Source organism: Babylonia areolata, chromosome 2 (assembly GCF_041734735.1).
Source record: "Babylonia areolata isolate BAREFJ2019XMU chromosome 2, ASM4173473v1, whole genome shotgun sequence".
Lineage (NCBI taxonomy): Eukaryota > Metazoa > Mollusca > Gastropoda > Neogastropoda > Buccinidae > Babylonia > Babylonia areolata.
This window is the reverse complement of record NC_134877.1, coordinates 227,501-246,539: the sequence shown is the minus strand read 5'-3', so window position 1 is coordinate 246,539 and position 19,039 is coordinate 227,501. Positions and strand designations below refer to the sequence as shown.

At 45.1% G+C, this 19,039-nt stretch overlaps 1 protein-coding gene across 2 annotated transcripts in view; it reads left to right on the top strand.

Annotated features, from left to right (window-relative positions):
- LOC143296210 (uncharacterized) overlaps positions 1–19,039 on the top strand; it is a 40,027-nt gene that overhangs the window by 10,875 nt on the left and 10,113 nt on the right. Inside the window, exon 2 of one of the 2 annotated variants that reach the window (XM_076608039.1) lies at positions 18,374–18,812. In XM_076608039.1, coding sequence (XP_076464154.1) covers positions 18,516–18,812 — 297 coding nt within the window. In that variant the 5' untranslated portion in view covers positions 18,374–18,515. Of the gene's footprint in view, positions 1–17,316; positions 18,813–19,039 lie in introns of both variants that reach the window. The other variant, XM_076608031.1, reaches the window with a different exon arrangement.

Sequence of the window (19,039 nt, the reverse complement as noted above, 5' to 3'; positions counted from 1 at the left end):
GGATGTCAGTCACCACACTGTATGTTGTTGAAAGACAGCTTACAGGTCAGGATGTATGTCACCACACTGTATGTTGTTGAAAGACAGCTTACAGGTCAGGATGTCAGTCACCACACTGTATGTTGTTAAAAGACAGCTTACAGGTCAGGATGTCAGTCACCACACAGTATGTTGTTAAGACGGTTTACAGGTCAGGATGTATGTCACCACATTGTATGTTGTTAAAAGACAGCTTTCAGGTGAGGATGTCAGTCACCACACTGTATGTTGTTGAAAGACAGCTTACAGGTCAGGATGTATGTCACCACACTGTATGTTGTTGAAAGACAGCTTACAGGTCAGGATGTCAGTCACCACACTGTATGTTGTTAAAAGACAGCTTACAGGTCAGGATGTCAGTCACCACACAGTATGTTGTTAAGACGGTTTACAGGTCAGGATGTATGTCACCACATTGTATGTTGTTAAAAGACAGCTTTCAGGTGAGGATGTCAGTCACCACACTGTATGTTGTTAAGACAGCTTACAGGTCAGGATGTATGTCACCACGCTGTATGTTGTTAAGACAGCTTACAGGTCAGGATGTCAGTCACCACACTGTATGTTGTTAAGACAGCTTACAGGTCAGGATGTCAGTCACCACACTGTATGTTGTTAAGACAGCTTACAGGTCAGGATGTCAGTCACCACACTGTATGTTGTTAAGACAGCTTACAGGTCAGGATGTCAGTCACCACACTGTATGTTGTTAAGACAGCTTACAGGTCAGGATGTATGTCACCACGCTGTATGTTGTTAAGACAGCTTACAGGTCAGGATGTCAGTCACCACACTGTATGTTGTAAAAAGACTGGTTACTGGTCAGGATGTATGTTACCACACTGTATGTTGTTGAAAGACAGCTTACAGGTCAGGATGTATGTTACCACACTGTATGTTGTTGAAAGACAGCTTACAGGTCAGGATGTCAGTCACCACACTGTATGTTGTAAAAAGACAGCTTACAGGTCAGGATGTCAGTCACCACACTGTATGTTGTTGAAAGACAGCTTACAGGTCAGGATGTCAGTCACCACACTGTATGTTGTTGAAAGACAGCTTACAGGTCAGGATGTCAGTCACCACACTGTATGTTGTAAAAAGACAGCTTACAGGTCAGGATGTCAGTCACCACACTGTATGTTGTTGAAAGACAGCTTACAGGTCAGGATGTATGTTACCACACTGTATGTTGTTGAAAGACAGCTTACATGTCAGGATGTATGTTACCACACTGTATGTTGCAAAAAGACAGCTTACAGGTCAGGATGTCAGTCACCACACTGTATGTTGTTGAAAGACAGCTTACAGGTCAGGATGTCAGTCACCACACTGTATGTTGTTGAAAGACAGCTTACAGGTCAGGATGTATATCACCACACTGTATGTTGTTGAAAGACAGCTTACAGGTCAGGATGTCAGTCACCACACTGTATGTTGTAAAAAGACAGCTTACAGGTCAGGATGTCAGTCACCACACTGTATGTTGTTGAAAGACAGCTTACAGGTTAGGATGTATGTTACCACACTGTATGTTGTTAAAAGACTGCTTACAGGTCAGGATGCCAGTCACCACACTGTATGTTGTTAAAAGACTGCTTACAGGTCAGGATGTCAGTCACCACACTGTATGTTGTTGAAAGACAGCTTACAGGTCAGGATGTCAGTCACCACACTGTATCTGAAGTTCTTCCTCTTGGGACTGCATTACTTTCTTCAGCATCATCAATGAACCAGTGAAAGCAGGCTGACAGCAGTGACTACTTTCTCATGCCCCAATGGTCTCAGTTCGTCAAGGGTCAGCGGCCAGGGGTTAAACCTGTACATGGACTGCTTCTGTTAACAAAAACTGTACACCTTTGAAAACCACACAACGAAAGGAATTGACTAATCAATATCCGTTACATTATCACACCTTGAAATCTATTGACGAATTGAGTAGATGGTTACTACTAACACCTGTGAAACTTACACAACGAAAATAACTGATTGATAATTAGTAGCCACAATATTGTCAAAGCTTTAATCTGTAAACAAACTGAATGGTCTGCAACTGGTGCTAACAGGAATCGTGTTAAACACACACACGCGCGCGTGCACACACACACACACACACACACACACACACACACACACACACACACATATACATACACACACCCACACACACACACACACAAACACACACACACACACACACACATACTAACCACAGAGACAAACACACACACACATACTAACCACAGAGACAAACACACACACACACACACACACACACAGAGAGAGAGAGAGAGAGAGAGAGAGAGAGAGAGAGAGAGAGAGAGAGAGAACGGACTTATTAATAACAGTGAGATTTTATCAAAACCCTTCCCCTGTGAAGACAGAAAGAGAGGAATAATCATCAGGAAGGCCGTGAATTACTCAGGATAATTACCTGACACCTTGTCACCCACTCAGCTGACCTTTTGCCATACCTGTTGACCTTTCGTCGCTAACGATGCAGGGGAGGAAACAAGTGAGGGGGGGTAATCGATGAACGAGGACAAGAGGTAATGAATCAGACCGGATTTCTCGTGTTGAATCATGCATGTGGGCGACTGCCTGGGCAGCATCAAAGTAATTGAGATTCGCTGCATGCTGTGCTTTTGTGTTATGCTGTCTTGTGCTGTGCCGCCTTTGCTGTGTTCACGTTTGAACTTGTTGCGTTGCAACCAATTTCACTGTGAGAAATGAGAGCCTCTCTCCCCGGGTAGAGTGTGAGCCGCAGTGCAAACCATCCATATTTTCTGTTCTGTCTGCCAGTGATCTGAAGCATTGGATTTCTGATTCAGTGATCTGAAGCAGTGGATTTCTGATGTGGATTTCTGATCCAGTGATCTGAGGCATTGTATTTCTGATGTGGATTTCTGATCCAGTGATCTGAAGCGGGAAGGGTTCACTAGTCCGAGGGTTCACTAGTCCGAGGGTCCAGTAGTCCGAGGGTTCACTAGTCCGAGGGTTCACTAGTCCGACAGTCAAACAGACAGACAAACACACAGACATACAGACTTCGTCGTCGTCGTCGTCGTCGTCGTCATCATTTTTTCATTTTCCTTCTTTTCTTCTTCTCCTCTCCTGATCCTCCTCCTCCTCCTCCTCGTCCATGTCCTCCTCCTCGCCCATGTCCTCCTCCACATCCTCGTCTATGTCCTCCTCCTCGTCCATGTCCTCCTCCTCCTCCGCCAAATCCTCGTCCATGTCCTCCTCCTCCTCTATTAACCTCCTCTATGTGTGCGCACGCACACACACACACACACACACACACCAAATCAAACCCCAATCAAATCAAATCAAATTGAAAATATATTCTTCGTTCAATCAAAACTTGAGAATGAAACATAAGTCACAAAATGTCTTTTTAAACGGAGATGACTAATTCTGGGGGGGGGGGGGGGGGGGGGGGGGGGGGGGGGAGGGGAAGATATCATTCGTTTATTCAAAACTTAAGAATAAAACAGAAATAGTCACAAATTGTCTTTTTAGACTGATAGCACTAGAAAATAAGTTATTCTCCGTTCATTTAAAATTTGAAAATGAAATAGAAATAGTCACAAATTGTCTTTTAAACGGAACTGACTAATTTTCTTGGGGTGAAATAAGATATTCTTCGTTCATTGAAAACGTGAGAATCAAATAGAAATAGTCACAAATTGTACGTTTAAACGAAAATGACTAATTTTAAATCAAACCCCAATCAAATCAAATCAAATTGAAAATATATTCTTCGTTCAATCAAAACTTGAGAATGAAACATAAGTCACAAAATGTCTTTTTAAACGGAGATGACTAATTCTGGGGGGGGGGGGGGGGGGGGGAGGGGAAGATATCATTCGTTTATTCAAAACTTAAGAATAAAACAGAAATAGTCACAAATTGTCTTTTTAGACTGATAGCACTAGAAAATAAGTTATTCTCCGTTCATTTAAAATTTGAAAATGAAATAGAAATAGTCACAAATTGTCTTTTAAACGGAACTGACTAATTTTCTTGGGGTGAAATAAGATATTCTTCGTTCATTGAAAACGTGAGAATCAAATAGAAATAGTCACAAATTGTACGTTTAAACGAAAATGACTAATTTTCTTGGGTAAGATGAGGAATTCTTGATTTATTCAAAACTTAAGAACGAAATAGAAATGCCACAGATTGTTAAAACGGGAAATTGCTAATTTCCTTGGGGGAGGGTGGGGAATAAACAGAACAATAAAGGGAATTCTTTGGCAGTAAAATAGAAATTAATGGGAAAAGAAAACTGATGGGTGACTTTTGATTTCAATTTGCTCTTTGAAAGAAAAATTCTCGCTATTCTTCTTAACAAGATAGAACCAGTCCTCGTTCAGTGGTAACCAGCGTTCAGTAGTGGTGCACAAGATGACTGATTGCGCGCCAATACCTGTCGACGTCTCGAACGCCGCGACGATACTCTTGTTTCAGCGCCAGGAGACGTTCTTCCAGGAGACGCCATCGTCTATGACGCCTAGTTGGGCGACCTCCCCTGTCCATGCTAAGGGTTCCACTTTCCGTTGTGGCCTGGAGGAGTGGTAACCAGCGTTCAGTAGTGGTGCACAAGATGACTGATTGCGCGCCAATACCTGTCGACGTCTCGAACGCCGCGACGATACTCTTGTTTCAGCGCCAGGAGACGTTCTTCCAGGAGACGCCATCGTCTATGACGCCTAGTTGGGCGACCTCCCCTGTCCATGCTGAGGATTCCACTTTCCGTTGTGGCCTGGAGGTCCTTAAGATGCCTCACGAAGATCCAGACATTCGGATGCCTGACGCCTACTCGGTTATTCCAGGACCGATGGAATGACTCCGCATTATTGGTGGTGCGACAGTCCATGTTTCGTTCATACACGTTCCAGGCAGGAGGTGGGAACTGACCATCAATGTACGTGTTGTGGACAGAATTGAAGAAGTCAAACAAAGCAGGGTATTGGAAGATCTTCCTTCGGGTGCCAGGTAAATTCCGCAATAGTCGAAAGTTGTTCCTTACCAGGGCCAGTGGTAGAAATCCAAGAGCCATGACTTTTCGGAGTATTTCTTGGAGATCGGCATCTCTTCTGTAGGCTCTTGCAAGTCCAAGTTCCTGGATGCGGCGCCATATAGACTGGTTGAAATGGAAGTAACAGAGTTCCACCCGGGTGTTGGGTAACTCTGTCTCCACTGCGGTAATGAGCGCTTGCTCGAAGTCCATAACAATGGATGCAGGCTCCCAAGCGTGCCCTGTCAAGCGCAGCGCTTTACGCTTGATTGTTTGCAGGATCTGCCGGTAGTCTCCGATCGTTTTGTTGGTCATCAGCACTGTCAGAAATGGTAAAACGCGTCCCTGGTAATCACCTTGAATCACCAGCATTTGGTTGTATGGTTTAGGGCATGTCTTGAACGTGGCATCCACGTACAGCAGATTGCACTCTGTCAAAGTTCTAATGTTTTGATTTGTGCCAAAGATAGCTGTGCCGCAGTCATTGTTTTGTTGGAGCATGAATCTATGTCCACGCCAGGTTTCTTGCCATGGCCCAAGGAATTGTACATCTTCAACTTCCGCAGGAACTTCTGGCATGTTCTCAGTCTTAGTTCTAGACATCTGAGATCTGATGGAATGGAAGTCCGGAACCAAAGGAGGCCTGTCTCCCCCTCCTTGTCCGAATGCTTGGTGAGCTGCGGCGACTTGCTCATCATACACCCTTTTGATAGGCTTTGTGGGGTTGTCTCTGATTTTCTCTTTTGCGTCATTCAGATACTTGTCCCTTTTGATCTGATCTATGTCAGATTGATGATTGTGTCCCATTTCATCTTCAATTATCCTTATTTGCGGATTTCCTTCCTCGGGGTCAAAACGATTAGTTGTGACATTGGACCTACACGTCGTTCGCCAACAGCGCCAAAGCATGGTGGCTTGATGTTTTTTGTTCAGTTGGTACTTGTGGTCATTGTGTATCAGTACACGACCTCTTCCCCTCGAACCAACGGCGATCCAAGTGGCCATCTTAAACGACTTGAAGAAGCGTACCTTTTGAGATTCCTTCTCCGACGTTTGGACCTGGAAGTTTTTGCGTGGCTTATTCGACGAACAACGGGAAGCAAATGAACATTACTGCGCAAGTCAAAGCTGAAAACGGCGGGTGAACCCTCCTCGCTGGCCGAGCTCCTATTTCGACAGAAACAGGAAATACAGCCTAAAATTTACAAAAACTGGAAGTACTTTAGGATGTACAGATACCGAGGCCGCGTGTTCTGTCTGTGTGTTTGTGTGTGTGTGTGTGTGTGTGTGTGTGTGTGTGTGTGTGTGTGTGTCTGTCTGTCTGTCTGTCTGTAAACAAAATGTGTGGCACACCGTGCAGCAAAATCTACTGAACCGATCGCACTGAAAATTGGCACACTCTTCCCAAAGTTGTTGAGGATGATGCCCGACCCTTCCATTTCTCATTTGCATCTTTTGTTTTCTACTTCCGGTGATGTCGTCATTTTTGTGTTTTGTGTTTGTCTGTCTGTTTGACTGTCGGACTAGTGAACCCTCGGACTAGTGAACCCACGGACTAGTGAACCCTCGGTCTAGTGGGACGTTCCCATCTGAAGCATTGGATTTATGATGTGTATTTCTGATCCAGTGATCTGTGGCAGTGTATTTCTGATCCAGTGATCTAAGGCAGTGTATTTCTGATCCAGTGATCTAAGGCAGTGTATTTCTTAGCCAGTGATCTAAGGCATTGGATTTCTTAGCCAGTGATCTAAGGCATTGGACTTGTGATCCAGTGATCTAAGGCATTGGATTTCTTAGCCAGTGATCTAAGGCATTGGACTTGTGATGCAGTGACCTAAGGCATTGGACTTGTGATCCAGTGATCTAAGGCATTGGACTTGTGATGCAGTGATCTAAGGCATTGGATTTCTTAGCCAGTGATCTAAGGCATTGGACTTGTGATCCAGTGATCTAAGGCATTGGACTTGTGATGCAGTGATCTAAGGCATTGGACTTGTGATCCAGTGATCTAAGGCATTGGACTTGTGATGCAGTGACCTAAGGCATTGGACTGTGATGCAGTGATCTAAGGCATTGGACTTGTGATGCAGTGATCTAAGGCATTGGATTGTGATGCAGTGATCTAAGGCATTGGACTGTGATGCAGTGATCTAAGGCATTGGACTGTGATGCAGTGATCTAAGGCATTGGGCTGTGATGCAGTGATCTAAGGCATTGGACTTGTGATGCAGTGATCAGGCTTGGAGGCCATGTTTCGCAGGGTGTTGTGTCCATAGGAAAGGACCTTGCTCGGATTTTCCTCTCCACTGAGGTGTGAATAGATAACCGACTTTCGTTGTGAATAGATAAGTGACTTTCGTTGTGAATAGATAAGTGACTTTCGTTGTGAATAGGTAACTGACTTTCGTTGGGGATAGATAACTGACTTTCGTTGGGGATAGGTAACTGACTTTCGTTGGGGATAGATAAGTGACTTTCGTTGGGGATAGGTAACTGACTTTCGTTGGGGATAGATAAGTGACTTTCGTTGGGGATAGATAACTGACTTTCGTTGGGGATAGATAACTGACTTTCGTTGGGGATAGATAACTGACTTTCGTTGGGGATAGATAACTGACTTTCGTTGGGGATAGATAACTGACTTTCGTTGGGGATAGATAAGTGACTTTCGTTGGGGATAGGTAACTGACTTTCGTTGGGGATAGATAAGTGACTTTCGTTGTGAATAGATAAGTGACTTTCGTTGTGAATAGATAAGTGACTTTCGTTGTGAATAGGTAACTGACTTTCGTTGGGGATAGGTAACTGACTTTCGTTGGGGATAGATAAGTGACTTTCGTTGTGAATAGGTAACTGACTTTCGTTGGGGATAGATAACTGACTTTCGTTGGGGATAGATAACTGACTTTCGTTGGGGATAGATAACTGACTTTCGTTGGGGATAGATAAGTGACTTTCGTTGGGGATAGATAACTGACTTTCGTTGTGAATAGATAACTGACTTTCGTTGGGGATAGATAACTGACTTTCGTTGGGGATAGATAAGTGACTTTCGTTGTGAATAGGTAACTGACTTTCGTTGGGGATATGTAACTGACTTTCGTTGGGGATAGATAACTGACTTTCGTTGGGGATAGATAACTGACTTTCGTTGTGAATAGATAACTGACTTTCGTTGGGGATAGGTAACTGACTTTCGTTGGGGATAGATAAGTGACTTTCGTTGGGGATAGATAACTGACTTTCGTTGGGGATAGATAACTGACTTTCGTTGGGGATAGATAAGTGACTTTCGTTGGGGATAGATAACTGACTTTCGTTGGGGAAGGTCAGAACTGCGGAAGGGGACGACTGGGCCTCGCCATCCTATGCCAAGCTCTAGACACCGTGAAGAAAAAGTCGATGCTCCGGTGGCCCGAACAGGTTGTGGGACCTAACACCTTTGATCTTAAACTTCATGTCGCCGCAACTACCAACCACAACTCATCAAGCTCATCAAGACGTCACTAATTTCGTTAACAGTATTTAGAAATGTGTGTGTGTGTGCACGTGCGTCTGTGTGTGTGTGTGTGTGTGTGTGTGTGTGTGTGTGTGTGTGCGCGCGCGCGCGCGTCCGGCGTTCTGTTTATTACATATGACATACTCGGTTGAACAAATGAGTGTTAAAGAAAAACAAGTGCAAAGCGGGAAAAAAGAAAAACAAATCAAGTCTATTGTCACTGAAACTGATTGTACAAACATTCTGAAATAAATGTCAGCGTATTATTAATTTCTGTCTTTCTTGCGTGTTCCTGATTAGATAATTAAGCGGATGTGGTGTCCCGTATCTAGATCAGCACGAGCTACTTGAGACTTCACTGAAACTGAAACTGACACTGATCAGCATCAGAAGAAAAAAAAAACCTGCCAGAACTCACAACTGCCAAGGCGCGCATGCACACACACACACACACACACACACACACACACACAGAAGGGGGCCAGGGGGGATCCAAGCCTGTTCATGAGAGAGAGAGAGTGTGTGTGTGTGTGTGTGCTTTTCCACGTACATACGTGCGCATACGCGCCGTGGTAATCGTGAATTCTGCCAGCTTTTTTTCTGTGTCTGCTCGCCTTGGCTTTGATATATTGAGTGAATGGTTGCCGCTGTTCCGGCCACGCTGCCACTGTCCTCACATGGTGCTGCTGTTCCCCCAGTCTGCAGCTCTGTCCGTCTCTCTTTCTGTCTGTCTCTTTCTGTGTCTGTCTCTCTCTGTGTCTGTGTTTTGTCTGTCTCTGTCTGTCTGTCTGTCTCTCTCTCCCCCTCTCCCGCCATCTCTCTCTCTCTCTCTCCCGCCATCTGTATCTATGCCTGGTAACAAGTGATCAGCTTGCACGCTGAATAAACAATGTTGCTAATATTTTGAAAACAATATGTGTCTGTGCCTGTGCCAACGTGCACATGTGTGTGTGTGTGTGTGTGTGTGTGTGTGTGTGTGTGTGTGTGTGTGTGTGTGACTGTGTGTGTGTGTGTGTGTGTGTGTGTGTGTGTGAGTGACTCTGTGTGTGTGTGAGTGACTCTGTGTGTGTGTGTGTGTGTGTGTGTGTGTGTGTGAAAGTGCAGGAACTTCCACTTTTGCGTGAAGAATTGCGTTTAAGCTAAGTTTGTGAATGCGTGAACGCCTGTGTATGTGTGTATGCACACGCCCCAGTGTGTATGTGAGGGTATCAGTGTGAGTCAGAGTGCTGAGGGGTGTGGGTGTGTGAGGCTGAGTGAGAGCGCGAGTGCGGGAACACACGCTGCTCTGAAAAAACACACCAAAAAACCTCTTCACTTTCGCGATGCAAATCACAAAAAATAGCACTTTTTTATTTTTTTTTATTTTTTAATTTTTTAAAGCGAATATGGTGTGAAAGTGAGTCAGTCCGCACACTTAACATTTCTTTGAGACTGAAACTGAAACCCATCCCGAACACTTCTAATTCATACTGCTGTTACATACTGTACCTGGCTCTAGCCGATCATACTGCTGTTACTGTACCTGCCTCTAACCGATCATACTGCTGTCACTGTACCTACCTCTAACCGATCATACTGCTGTTACATACTGTACCTGCCTCTAACCGATCATACTGCTGTTACTGTACCTGCCTCTAACCGATCATACTGCTGTTACATACTGTACCTGCCTCTAACCGATCATACTGCTGTTACATACTGTACCTGCCTCTAACCGATCATACTGCTGTTACATACTGTACCTGCCTCTAACCGATCATACTGCTGTTACATACTGTACCTGCCTCTAACCGATCATACTGCTGTTACTGTACCTGCCTCTAACCGATCATACTGCTGTTATCTGTACCTGCCTCTAGCCGATCATACTGCTGTTACATGCTGTACCTGCCTCTAGCTGATCATACTGATGTTACATACTGTACCTGCCTCTAGCCGATCATACTGCTGTTACATACTGTACCTGCCTCTAACCGATCATACTGCTGTTACTGTACCTGCCTCTAACCGATCATACTGCTGTTACTGTACCTGCCTCTAACCGATCATACTGCTGTTACATACTGTACCTGCCTCTAGCCGATCATACTGCTGTTACATACTGTACCTGCCTCTAACCGATCATACTGCTGTTACTGTACCTGCCTCTAACCGATCATACTGCTGCTACATACTGTACCTGCCTCTAACCGATCATACTGCTGTTACATACTGTACCTGCCTCTAACCGATCATACTGCTGTTACTGTACCTGCCTCTAACCGATCATACTGCTGTTACATACTGTATCTGCCTCTAGCCGATCATACTGCTGTTACATACTGTACCTGCCTCTAACCGATCATACTGCTGTTACATGCTGTACCTGCCTCTAACCGATCATACTGCTGTTACATGCTGTACCTGCCTCTAACCGATCATACTGCTGTTGCATGCTGTACCTGCCTCTAACCGATCATGCTGCTGTTACTGTACCTGCCTCTAGCCGATCATACTGCTGCTACATACTGTACCTGCCTCTAACCGATCATACTGCTGTTACTGTACCTGCCTCTAACCGATCATACTGCTGTTACTGTACCTGCCTCTAACCGATCATACTGCTGCTACATACTGTACCTGCCTCTAGCCGATCATACTGCTGTTACATGCTGTACCTGCCTCTAACCGATCATACTGCTGTTACATGCTGTACCTGCCTCTAGCCGATCATACTGCTGTTACATGCTGTACCTGCCTCTAACCGATCATATTGCTGTTACACACAGATCGGTGCCCCAAATGTCCGACATCCGACAGTACCTTTAGTGGCCGGTCCGTCCATCACCCCCTTAACTCACAAGTGAACATAGCGACTGTGTCCATGTTTTGCAGGACATGCATGGCGACGAACACCCTTTCAAATAAACGGGAATCCTTTCAGTCCACTTCCATGCAGCAGAGTCAGCCTTGACCTTTGCCCTTCGCTTGGGAGGGTCAAGGACAGGGTTTTTTGTTGTTGTTTTTTACCAGATTACATTGCCTGCATCGCGTGGACAGTGAAAAAGATGACGATGCCTGACAGAAGGCTGGCTGCGGTGTGTTCTCAGTGGCTCTGAAGCAATCAGCAGTATGGGGCAGATTGGGGGAGGAGAAGGGGTGATGAGAAATGTGATGAAGAAATAGGGTATGGGCTGGGATTGCTTTTCAGTTGCAGGGAGTGTCTTTGACGCCTTTAATCAGCGAAGACAGGCCACACCACCTTTTCCCCAACGGTGCTTTGTTGAATATTTTTAACAAGGATAACGAGTCGAAAAAAAAGAATGGTCTATTTGCCAGTACTCCTAAATCTGTGTACGGCATTTGATACTCTGGATCATGCCATCCTGTTGGACATCTCTGTGTGTCCTTTGGGGTTGATGGTACTGCTCTGGTTCAGGTCGTGCCTGACTGGCCGTGGACAGTCTGTCATTGTAAATGGTCTTTTGTCTTTTCCGCACCCACTTGTTTATGGAGTACCCCAGGGTTCAGCGTAAGGACCGGTACTTTTTAATTCGTACATTTAGCCTCTCCCTGTTCTTGTGACTGCCACAAGTTCGATGACGACATTGATCTGTCCGAAAGTTCATGTCTCACAGAACTTCCTACTGCTTTATTTGATATTCAAATTGTATTGTGTACTGGCTTGGATCAGCAGCAACAAATTGAAAATCAACTCATACAAGACTGAGATCATGCAAGTATATGTGTGTGTGTGTGTGTGTGTGTGTGTGTGTGTGTGTGTGTGTGTGTGTGTGTGTGTGTGTCGGTCTTTCTGTCTGTCTGTCTGTCTGTGTTTATGTGTTTATGTATTTAGTGAAGAATGGGAAAAATAGAAATAATCCCAGTGACCCCTCACAATATATCGTACAAACGCAAATCAGTGCTATCCATGGAAGATAACGAGGTCATATGAATGGTTTTCCGTCCTCTCTGATAGTAAATCAACGCTATCCATGGAAGATAACGAGGTCATATGAATGGTTTTCCGTCCTCTCTGATAGTAAAGCAACGCTATCCATGGAAGATAACGTGGTCATATGAATGGTTTTCCGTCCTCTCTGATAGTAAATCAACGCTATCCATGGAAGATAACGAGTCATATGAATCGTTTTCCGTCCTCTCTGATAGTAAAACAACGCTATCCATGGAAGAAGAGTCATATGAATGGTTTTCCGTCCTCTCGGATAGTAAATCAATGCTATCCATGGAAGATAACGAGGTCATATGAATCGTTTTCCGTCCTCTCTGATAGTAAAACAACGCTATCCATGGAAGATAAGAGGTCATATGAATGGTTTTCCGTCCTCTCTGATAGTAAATCAATGCTATCCATGGAAGATAACGAGGTCATATGGATCGTTTTCCGTCCTCTCTGATAGTAAATCAATGCTATCCATGGAAGATAAGAGTCATATGGATCGTTTTCCGTCCTCTCTGATAGTAAATCAATGCTATCCATGGAAGATAACGAGGTCATATGAGTCGTTTTCCGTCCTCTCTGATAGTAAATCAATGCTATCCATGGAAGATAACGAGGTCATATGGATCGTTTTCCGTCCTCTCTGATAGTAAAGCAACGCTATCCATGGAAGATAAGTCATATGAATGGTTTTCCGTCCTCTCTGATAGTAAAACAATGATATCCATGGAAGATAACGAGGTCATATGAATGGTTTTCCGTCCTCTCTGATAGTAAAACAACGCTATCCATGGAAGATAACGAGGTCATATGAATGGTTTTCCGTCCTCTCTGATAGTAAATCAATGCTATCCATGGAAGATAAGTCATATGAATCGTTTTCCGTCCTCTCTGATAGTAAATCAACTCTATCAATGGAAGATAACGAGGTCATATGAATCGTTTTCCGTCCTCTCTGATAGTAAATCAACGCTATCCATGGAAGATAACGAGGTCATATGAATCGTTTTCCGTCTTCTCTGATAGTAAAACAACGCTATCCATGGAAGATAACGAGGTCATATGAATGGTTTTCCGTCCTCTCTGATAGTAAATCAACGCTATCCATGGAAGATAACGAGGTCATATGAATCGTTTTCCGTCCTCTCTGATAGTAAAACAATGCTATCCATGGAAGATAACGAGGTCATATGAATCGTTTTCCGTCCTCTCTGATAGTAAATCAATGCTATCCATGGAAGATAACGAGGTCATATGAATCGTTTCCCGTCCTCTCTGATAGTAAAACAACGCTATCCATGGAAGATAAGAGTCATATGAATGGTTTTCCGTCCTCTCTGATAGTAAATCAACGCTATCCATGGAAGATAACGAGTCATATGAATCGTTTTCCGTCCTCTCTGATAGTAAAACAACGCTATCCATGGAAGATAAGAGTCATATGAATGGTTTTCCGTCCTCTCTGATAGTAAATCAACGCTATCCATGGAAGATAACGAGGTCATATGAATCGTTTTCCGTCCTCTCTGATAGTAAATCAATGCTATCCATGGAAGATAAGAGTCATATGGATCGTTTTCCGTCCTCTCTGATAGTAAATCAATGCTATCCATGGAAGATAACGAGGTCATATGAATCGTTTTCCGTCCTCTCTGATAGTAAATCAATGCTATCCATGGAAGATAACGAGGTCATGTGAATCGTTTTCCGTCCTCTCTGATAGTAAATCAATGCTATCCATGGAAGATAACGAGGTCATATGAGTCGTTTTCCGTCCTCTCTGATAGTAAATCAATGCTATCCATGGAAGATAAGTCATATGGATCGTTTTCCGTCCTCTCTGATAGTAAATCAACTCTATCCATGGAAGATAACGAGGTCATATGGATCGTTTTCCGTCCTCTCTGATAGTAAATCAGTTTCAATGTTCGTGAGGCCAGAGAAAAGAAAAAAGTCATTTCCACTTCCGACTTCAGAGGTTACAAACACTAGTTTCCCCCCAAAAGGAAATCGAATGAAGAGGTTTGTTTACATCGTCTGTGTCTGTCTGTGTCTCTCTGTCTCTCTCTGTGTCTTTCTCTCTCTCTCTGATGTTGACATGCAGAAATGTGAGAAGTGGCCGTGGATGCAAGACTGAAAAGCAGGGAATTTTACTCCTGCCTCTCTTTCCCTCTCTGTCCCTCTCTCTCTTACACTTTCTCCCCCACTCTCTCTGCCCCTCTCTCCCCCCTCTCTCTCTAGTTCTCTTTTTACTCTCTCCCTCTCTTTTACTTCCCTTCTCTCTTTCTCACACGTATTCTCTCTCTCTCTCTGTCTCTCTCTCTCTCTGTCTATCTCATTCCCCTTTCCCATCCTCCCCCCTCTCAAGAGGAAGACAGACAAACAGTAGAAGAAAAGAAAAGACCCTCTTGCACACAGCAAGAAATCATAAACCATATACTGTTCTGCAAGAGCTGGTGGAAAGACTATCTGCAGTCATTTCTCTGACCGTTGTTCTACAAGTCCTGGTGGAAAGACAATCTCTGCAGTCATTTCTCTGACCGTTGTTCTACAAGTCCTGGTGGAAAGACAATCTCTGCAGTCATTTCTCTGACCTTTCTACAAGTCCTGGTGGAAAGACAATCTCTGCAGTCATTTCTCTGACCGTTGTTCTACAAGTCCTGGTGGAAAGACAATCTCTGCAGTCATTTCTCTGACCTTTCTACAAGTCCTGGTGGAAAGACAATCTCTGCAGTCATTTCTCTGACCGTTGTTCTACAAGTCCTGGTGGAAAGACAATCTCTGCAGTCATTTCTCTGACCGTTGTTCTACAAGTCCTGGTGGAAAGACAATCTCTGCAGTCATTTCTCTGACCGTTGTTCTACAAGTCCTGGTGGAAAGACAATCTCTGCAGTCATTTCTCTGACCTTTCTACAAGTCCTGGTGGAAAGACAATCTCTGCAGTCATTTCTCTGACCGTTGTTCTACAAGTCCTGGTGGAAAGACAATCTCTGCAGTCATTTCTCTGACCTTTCTACAAGTCCTGGTGGAAAGACAATCTCTGCAGTCATTTCTCTGACCTTTCTACAAGTCCTGGTGGGAAGACAATCTCTGCAGTCATTTCTCTGACCTTTCTACAAGTCCTGGTGGAAAGACAATCTCTGCAGTCATTTCTCTGACCTTTCTACAAGTCCTGGTGGAAAGACAATCTCTGCAGTCATTTCTCTGACCGTTGTTCTACAAGTCCTGGTGGAAAGACAATCTCTGCAGTCATTTCTCTGACCTTTATTCTGCAAGTCCTGGTGGAAAGACAATCTCTGCAGTCATTTCTCTGACCGTTGTTCTACAAGTCCTGGTGGAAAGACAATCTCTGCAGTCATTTCTCTGACCTTTCTACAAGTCCTGGTGGGAAGACAATCTCTGCAGTCATTTCTCTGACCGTTGTTCTACAAGTCCTGGTGGAAAGACAATCTCTGCAGTCATTTCTCTGACCGTTGTTCTACAAGTCCTGGTGGAAAGACAATCTCTGCAGTCATTTCTCTGACCGTTGTTCTACAAGTCCTGGTGGAAAGACAATCTCTGCAGTCATTTCTCTGACCGTTGTTCTACAAGTCCTGGTGGAAAGACAATCTCTGCAGTCATTTCTCTGACCTTTCTACAAGTCCTGGTGGAAAGACAATCTCTGCAGTCATTTCTCTGACCTTTCTACAAGTCCTGGTGGAAAGACAATCTCTGCAGTCATTTCTCTGACCTTTCTACAAGTCCTGGTGGAAAGACAATCTCTGCAGTCATTTCTCTGACCTTTCTGCATGTTTTGATGGACAGACAATCTCAGCTGTCCATGGGGCTGAGAGTCAGGTGGGAAGTGGAGTGGTGGGGGTGAGAGTCAGGTGGGAAGGGGGGGGGGGGGTCAGGTGGGAAGGGGGGGGGGGAGTGTGGGGGGTGAGAGTCAGGTGGGAAGGGGAGTGGTGGGGTGAGAGTCAGGTGGGAAGGGGGAGTGGTGGGGTGAGAATCAGGTGGGAAGGGGGGGGGAGAGTCAGGGGGGTGAGAGTCAGGTGGGAAGGGGGGGGTCAGGTGGGAAGGGGGGGTCAGGTGAGAAGGGGGAGTGGTGGGGGTGAGAGTCAGGTGGGAAGGGGGGGGAGAGTCAGGGGGGTGAGAGTCAGGTGGGAAGGGGAGTGGTGGGGGTGAGAGTCAGGTGGGAAGGGGGAGGGGTCAGGTGGGGAGTGGGAGGGAGTGGTGTGGGTGAGAGGTGTGGTGGGGAGAGTGGTTGGGGAGAGTCAGAATATTTTCAAAATAGTGACAATAGACGAAAAGAACAGTGTGTGTGTGTGTGTGTGTGTGTGTGTGTGTGTGTGTGTGATGATCTTTTGAAAGGGAGGTGTTAACCTTTTGAAAATCCAATTAGTTTGCTGGCACCGCCGAGGCGATTGCATAATTCATGGGCCAGGTACGTTGTTCCCTCGGCGCTTTAACTCGGCTTCCGGTGCTGTCAGGAAAATTCTCTCTGTCTGTCTGTCTGTCTGTCTGTCTGTCTCTCTCTCTCTGACTCTCTCTCTTTCTCTCTCTCTCTCCCTGTCTCTCTCTCTCTGTCTCTCTCTCTCTCTCTGTATCTCAACTCTGTGTGTCTCTCTCTCTTTTTGTCTCTCTCTGTCTCTCTCTCTATCAATTTCCATCTCCGGTTTTCTGTCCTTGGCTCTGTCTGTGTGTGTGTCTGTGTGTGTGTCTGTGTGTCTGTGTGTAGCGCGCATATGTCTGCTGTCCGTCGATGTAGATGCCTGTACAATTATTTGTGACTGTTTTACTCTAACCAACACTCTGCACCTCTTCTTTTTTCAGACTGCCAGAACGACAGTGGAAACCCCTGCAGGGAGGTATCATGTCATCAGATCCTTACGCTGATTTCCACAAACTCCAAACTTCTCCTCACCACCACCATTTCTTTCCCTGCTTCATACTACGTACCTATTCGTATTTCAAACATCATCCTTCGGCATTACACAATGACATGAAAATCCAACAGGTGGACATTGTCCTTGTCAGAAACTGGTAGAAGAGGTGAAACAAATCTCTTAAAATAAGGAATGGCTGAAAAAATCAAAATGAACAGTTTACTTCAAACTAGAACAAACCTTTCCCATGGCTTTGCAGAAAGCTCAGAGTTAGAGATGAGCTCTTGATCATCAAGCATTCTGACATTGCTCGGGAGACTTCCCTCACTGAATTCTCCAGATAGTCCCACGTCCATAATGCAGGCAGAAGATTTTTACCTCACTGAATTCTCCAGGTGTTCCCACGTCCAGAGTGCAGGCAGAAGACTTTTCCCTCACTGAATTCTCCAGGTGTTCCCACTCCAGAGTGCAGGACATGAGACTTTTCCCTCACTGAATTCTCCAGGTGTTCCCACGTCCAGAGTGCAGGACATGAGAATTTTACCTCACTGAATTCTCCAGGTGTTCCCACTCCAGAGTGCAGGACATGAGACTTTTCCCTCACTGAATTCTCCAGGTGTTCCCACTCCAGAGTGCAGGACATGAGACTTTTCCCTCACTGAATTCTCCAGGTGTTCCCACTCCAGAGTGCAGGACATGAGACTTTTCCCCGACTGGTGTTACCAGCTGTTTCAGTGGATGGCGTCATCACTACCCAGAGTGCAAGACACTTTATGGCCAAGTTTCTCATCGTTTCCAAACAGCACACAGCTGACATCATCAGCAAACCAGCCAGAGGTTTCTTCATATACTTTGGTCGTTTTTCCCCATAACACTTTAGTATATTGAGTATTTAGAAGAAGACTCCAGGACAATGATTATTAACTTTACATTTTTTTCTCATAATAAAACGAAGTCGCATACCGACTGGTAGAATAGTGCCGGTTCTAATTTTCTTGTTGCAGCAACATCACTGTGGGAAATAAGGCTAAGGAGCGGACACCACTCCAGCTGTGTTGATCACTAAACAATCCAGCCGAATTAATTCCGGCAAGAGCGGACCACTCTGGCCTGCTTCCTCCCTGCAGTCTACTCAGTCCTCTAGTGATGTCCCCTGTGGGTCGCGAAGTCACTATGAGAGCGGAGGAGTCGTCTCCCTTGGCCTTTAGCACGGAGATCGCATCCTCCACCGCCTCTTCCATCTACGTCAAGTGGGAGGTGGGCGACGACAGCGATGACGCCACGCTGTTCCCTGCTGACGTCATGGTGCCCAGCAACGTCATCCTGGGCTACCGCGTGCACTACCAGAAGGTAGCCAGCAGCTACGTGCAATACAGCCACTTCCTATCACCGTCTGTCAGCAGCTACAGCATCAACAACTTGGTGGCCGACACCTTCTACAAGGTCAGGAGTGTGTGTGTGTATGTGTGTGGGTGTGTGGTGTGTGTGTGTGTGTGTGTGGTGGTGGTGATGTGTGGGTGTGGGTGGTGGTGGTGTGTGTGTGTGGTGTGTGTGTGTGGGGTGGTGGTGGTGGTGTGTGTGTGTGCCACAATCGAAGACGTCCATGGACACACACACACACACACACACACATATATATATATATATATATATATATATATATATATGTG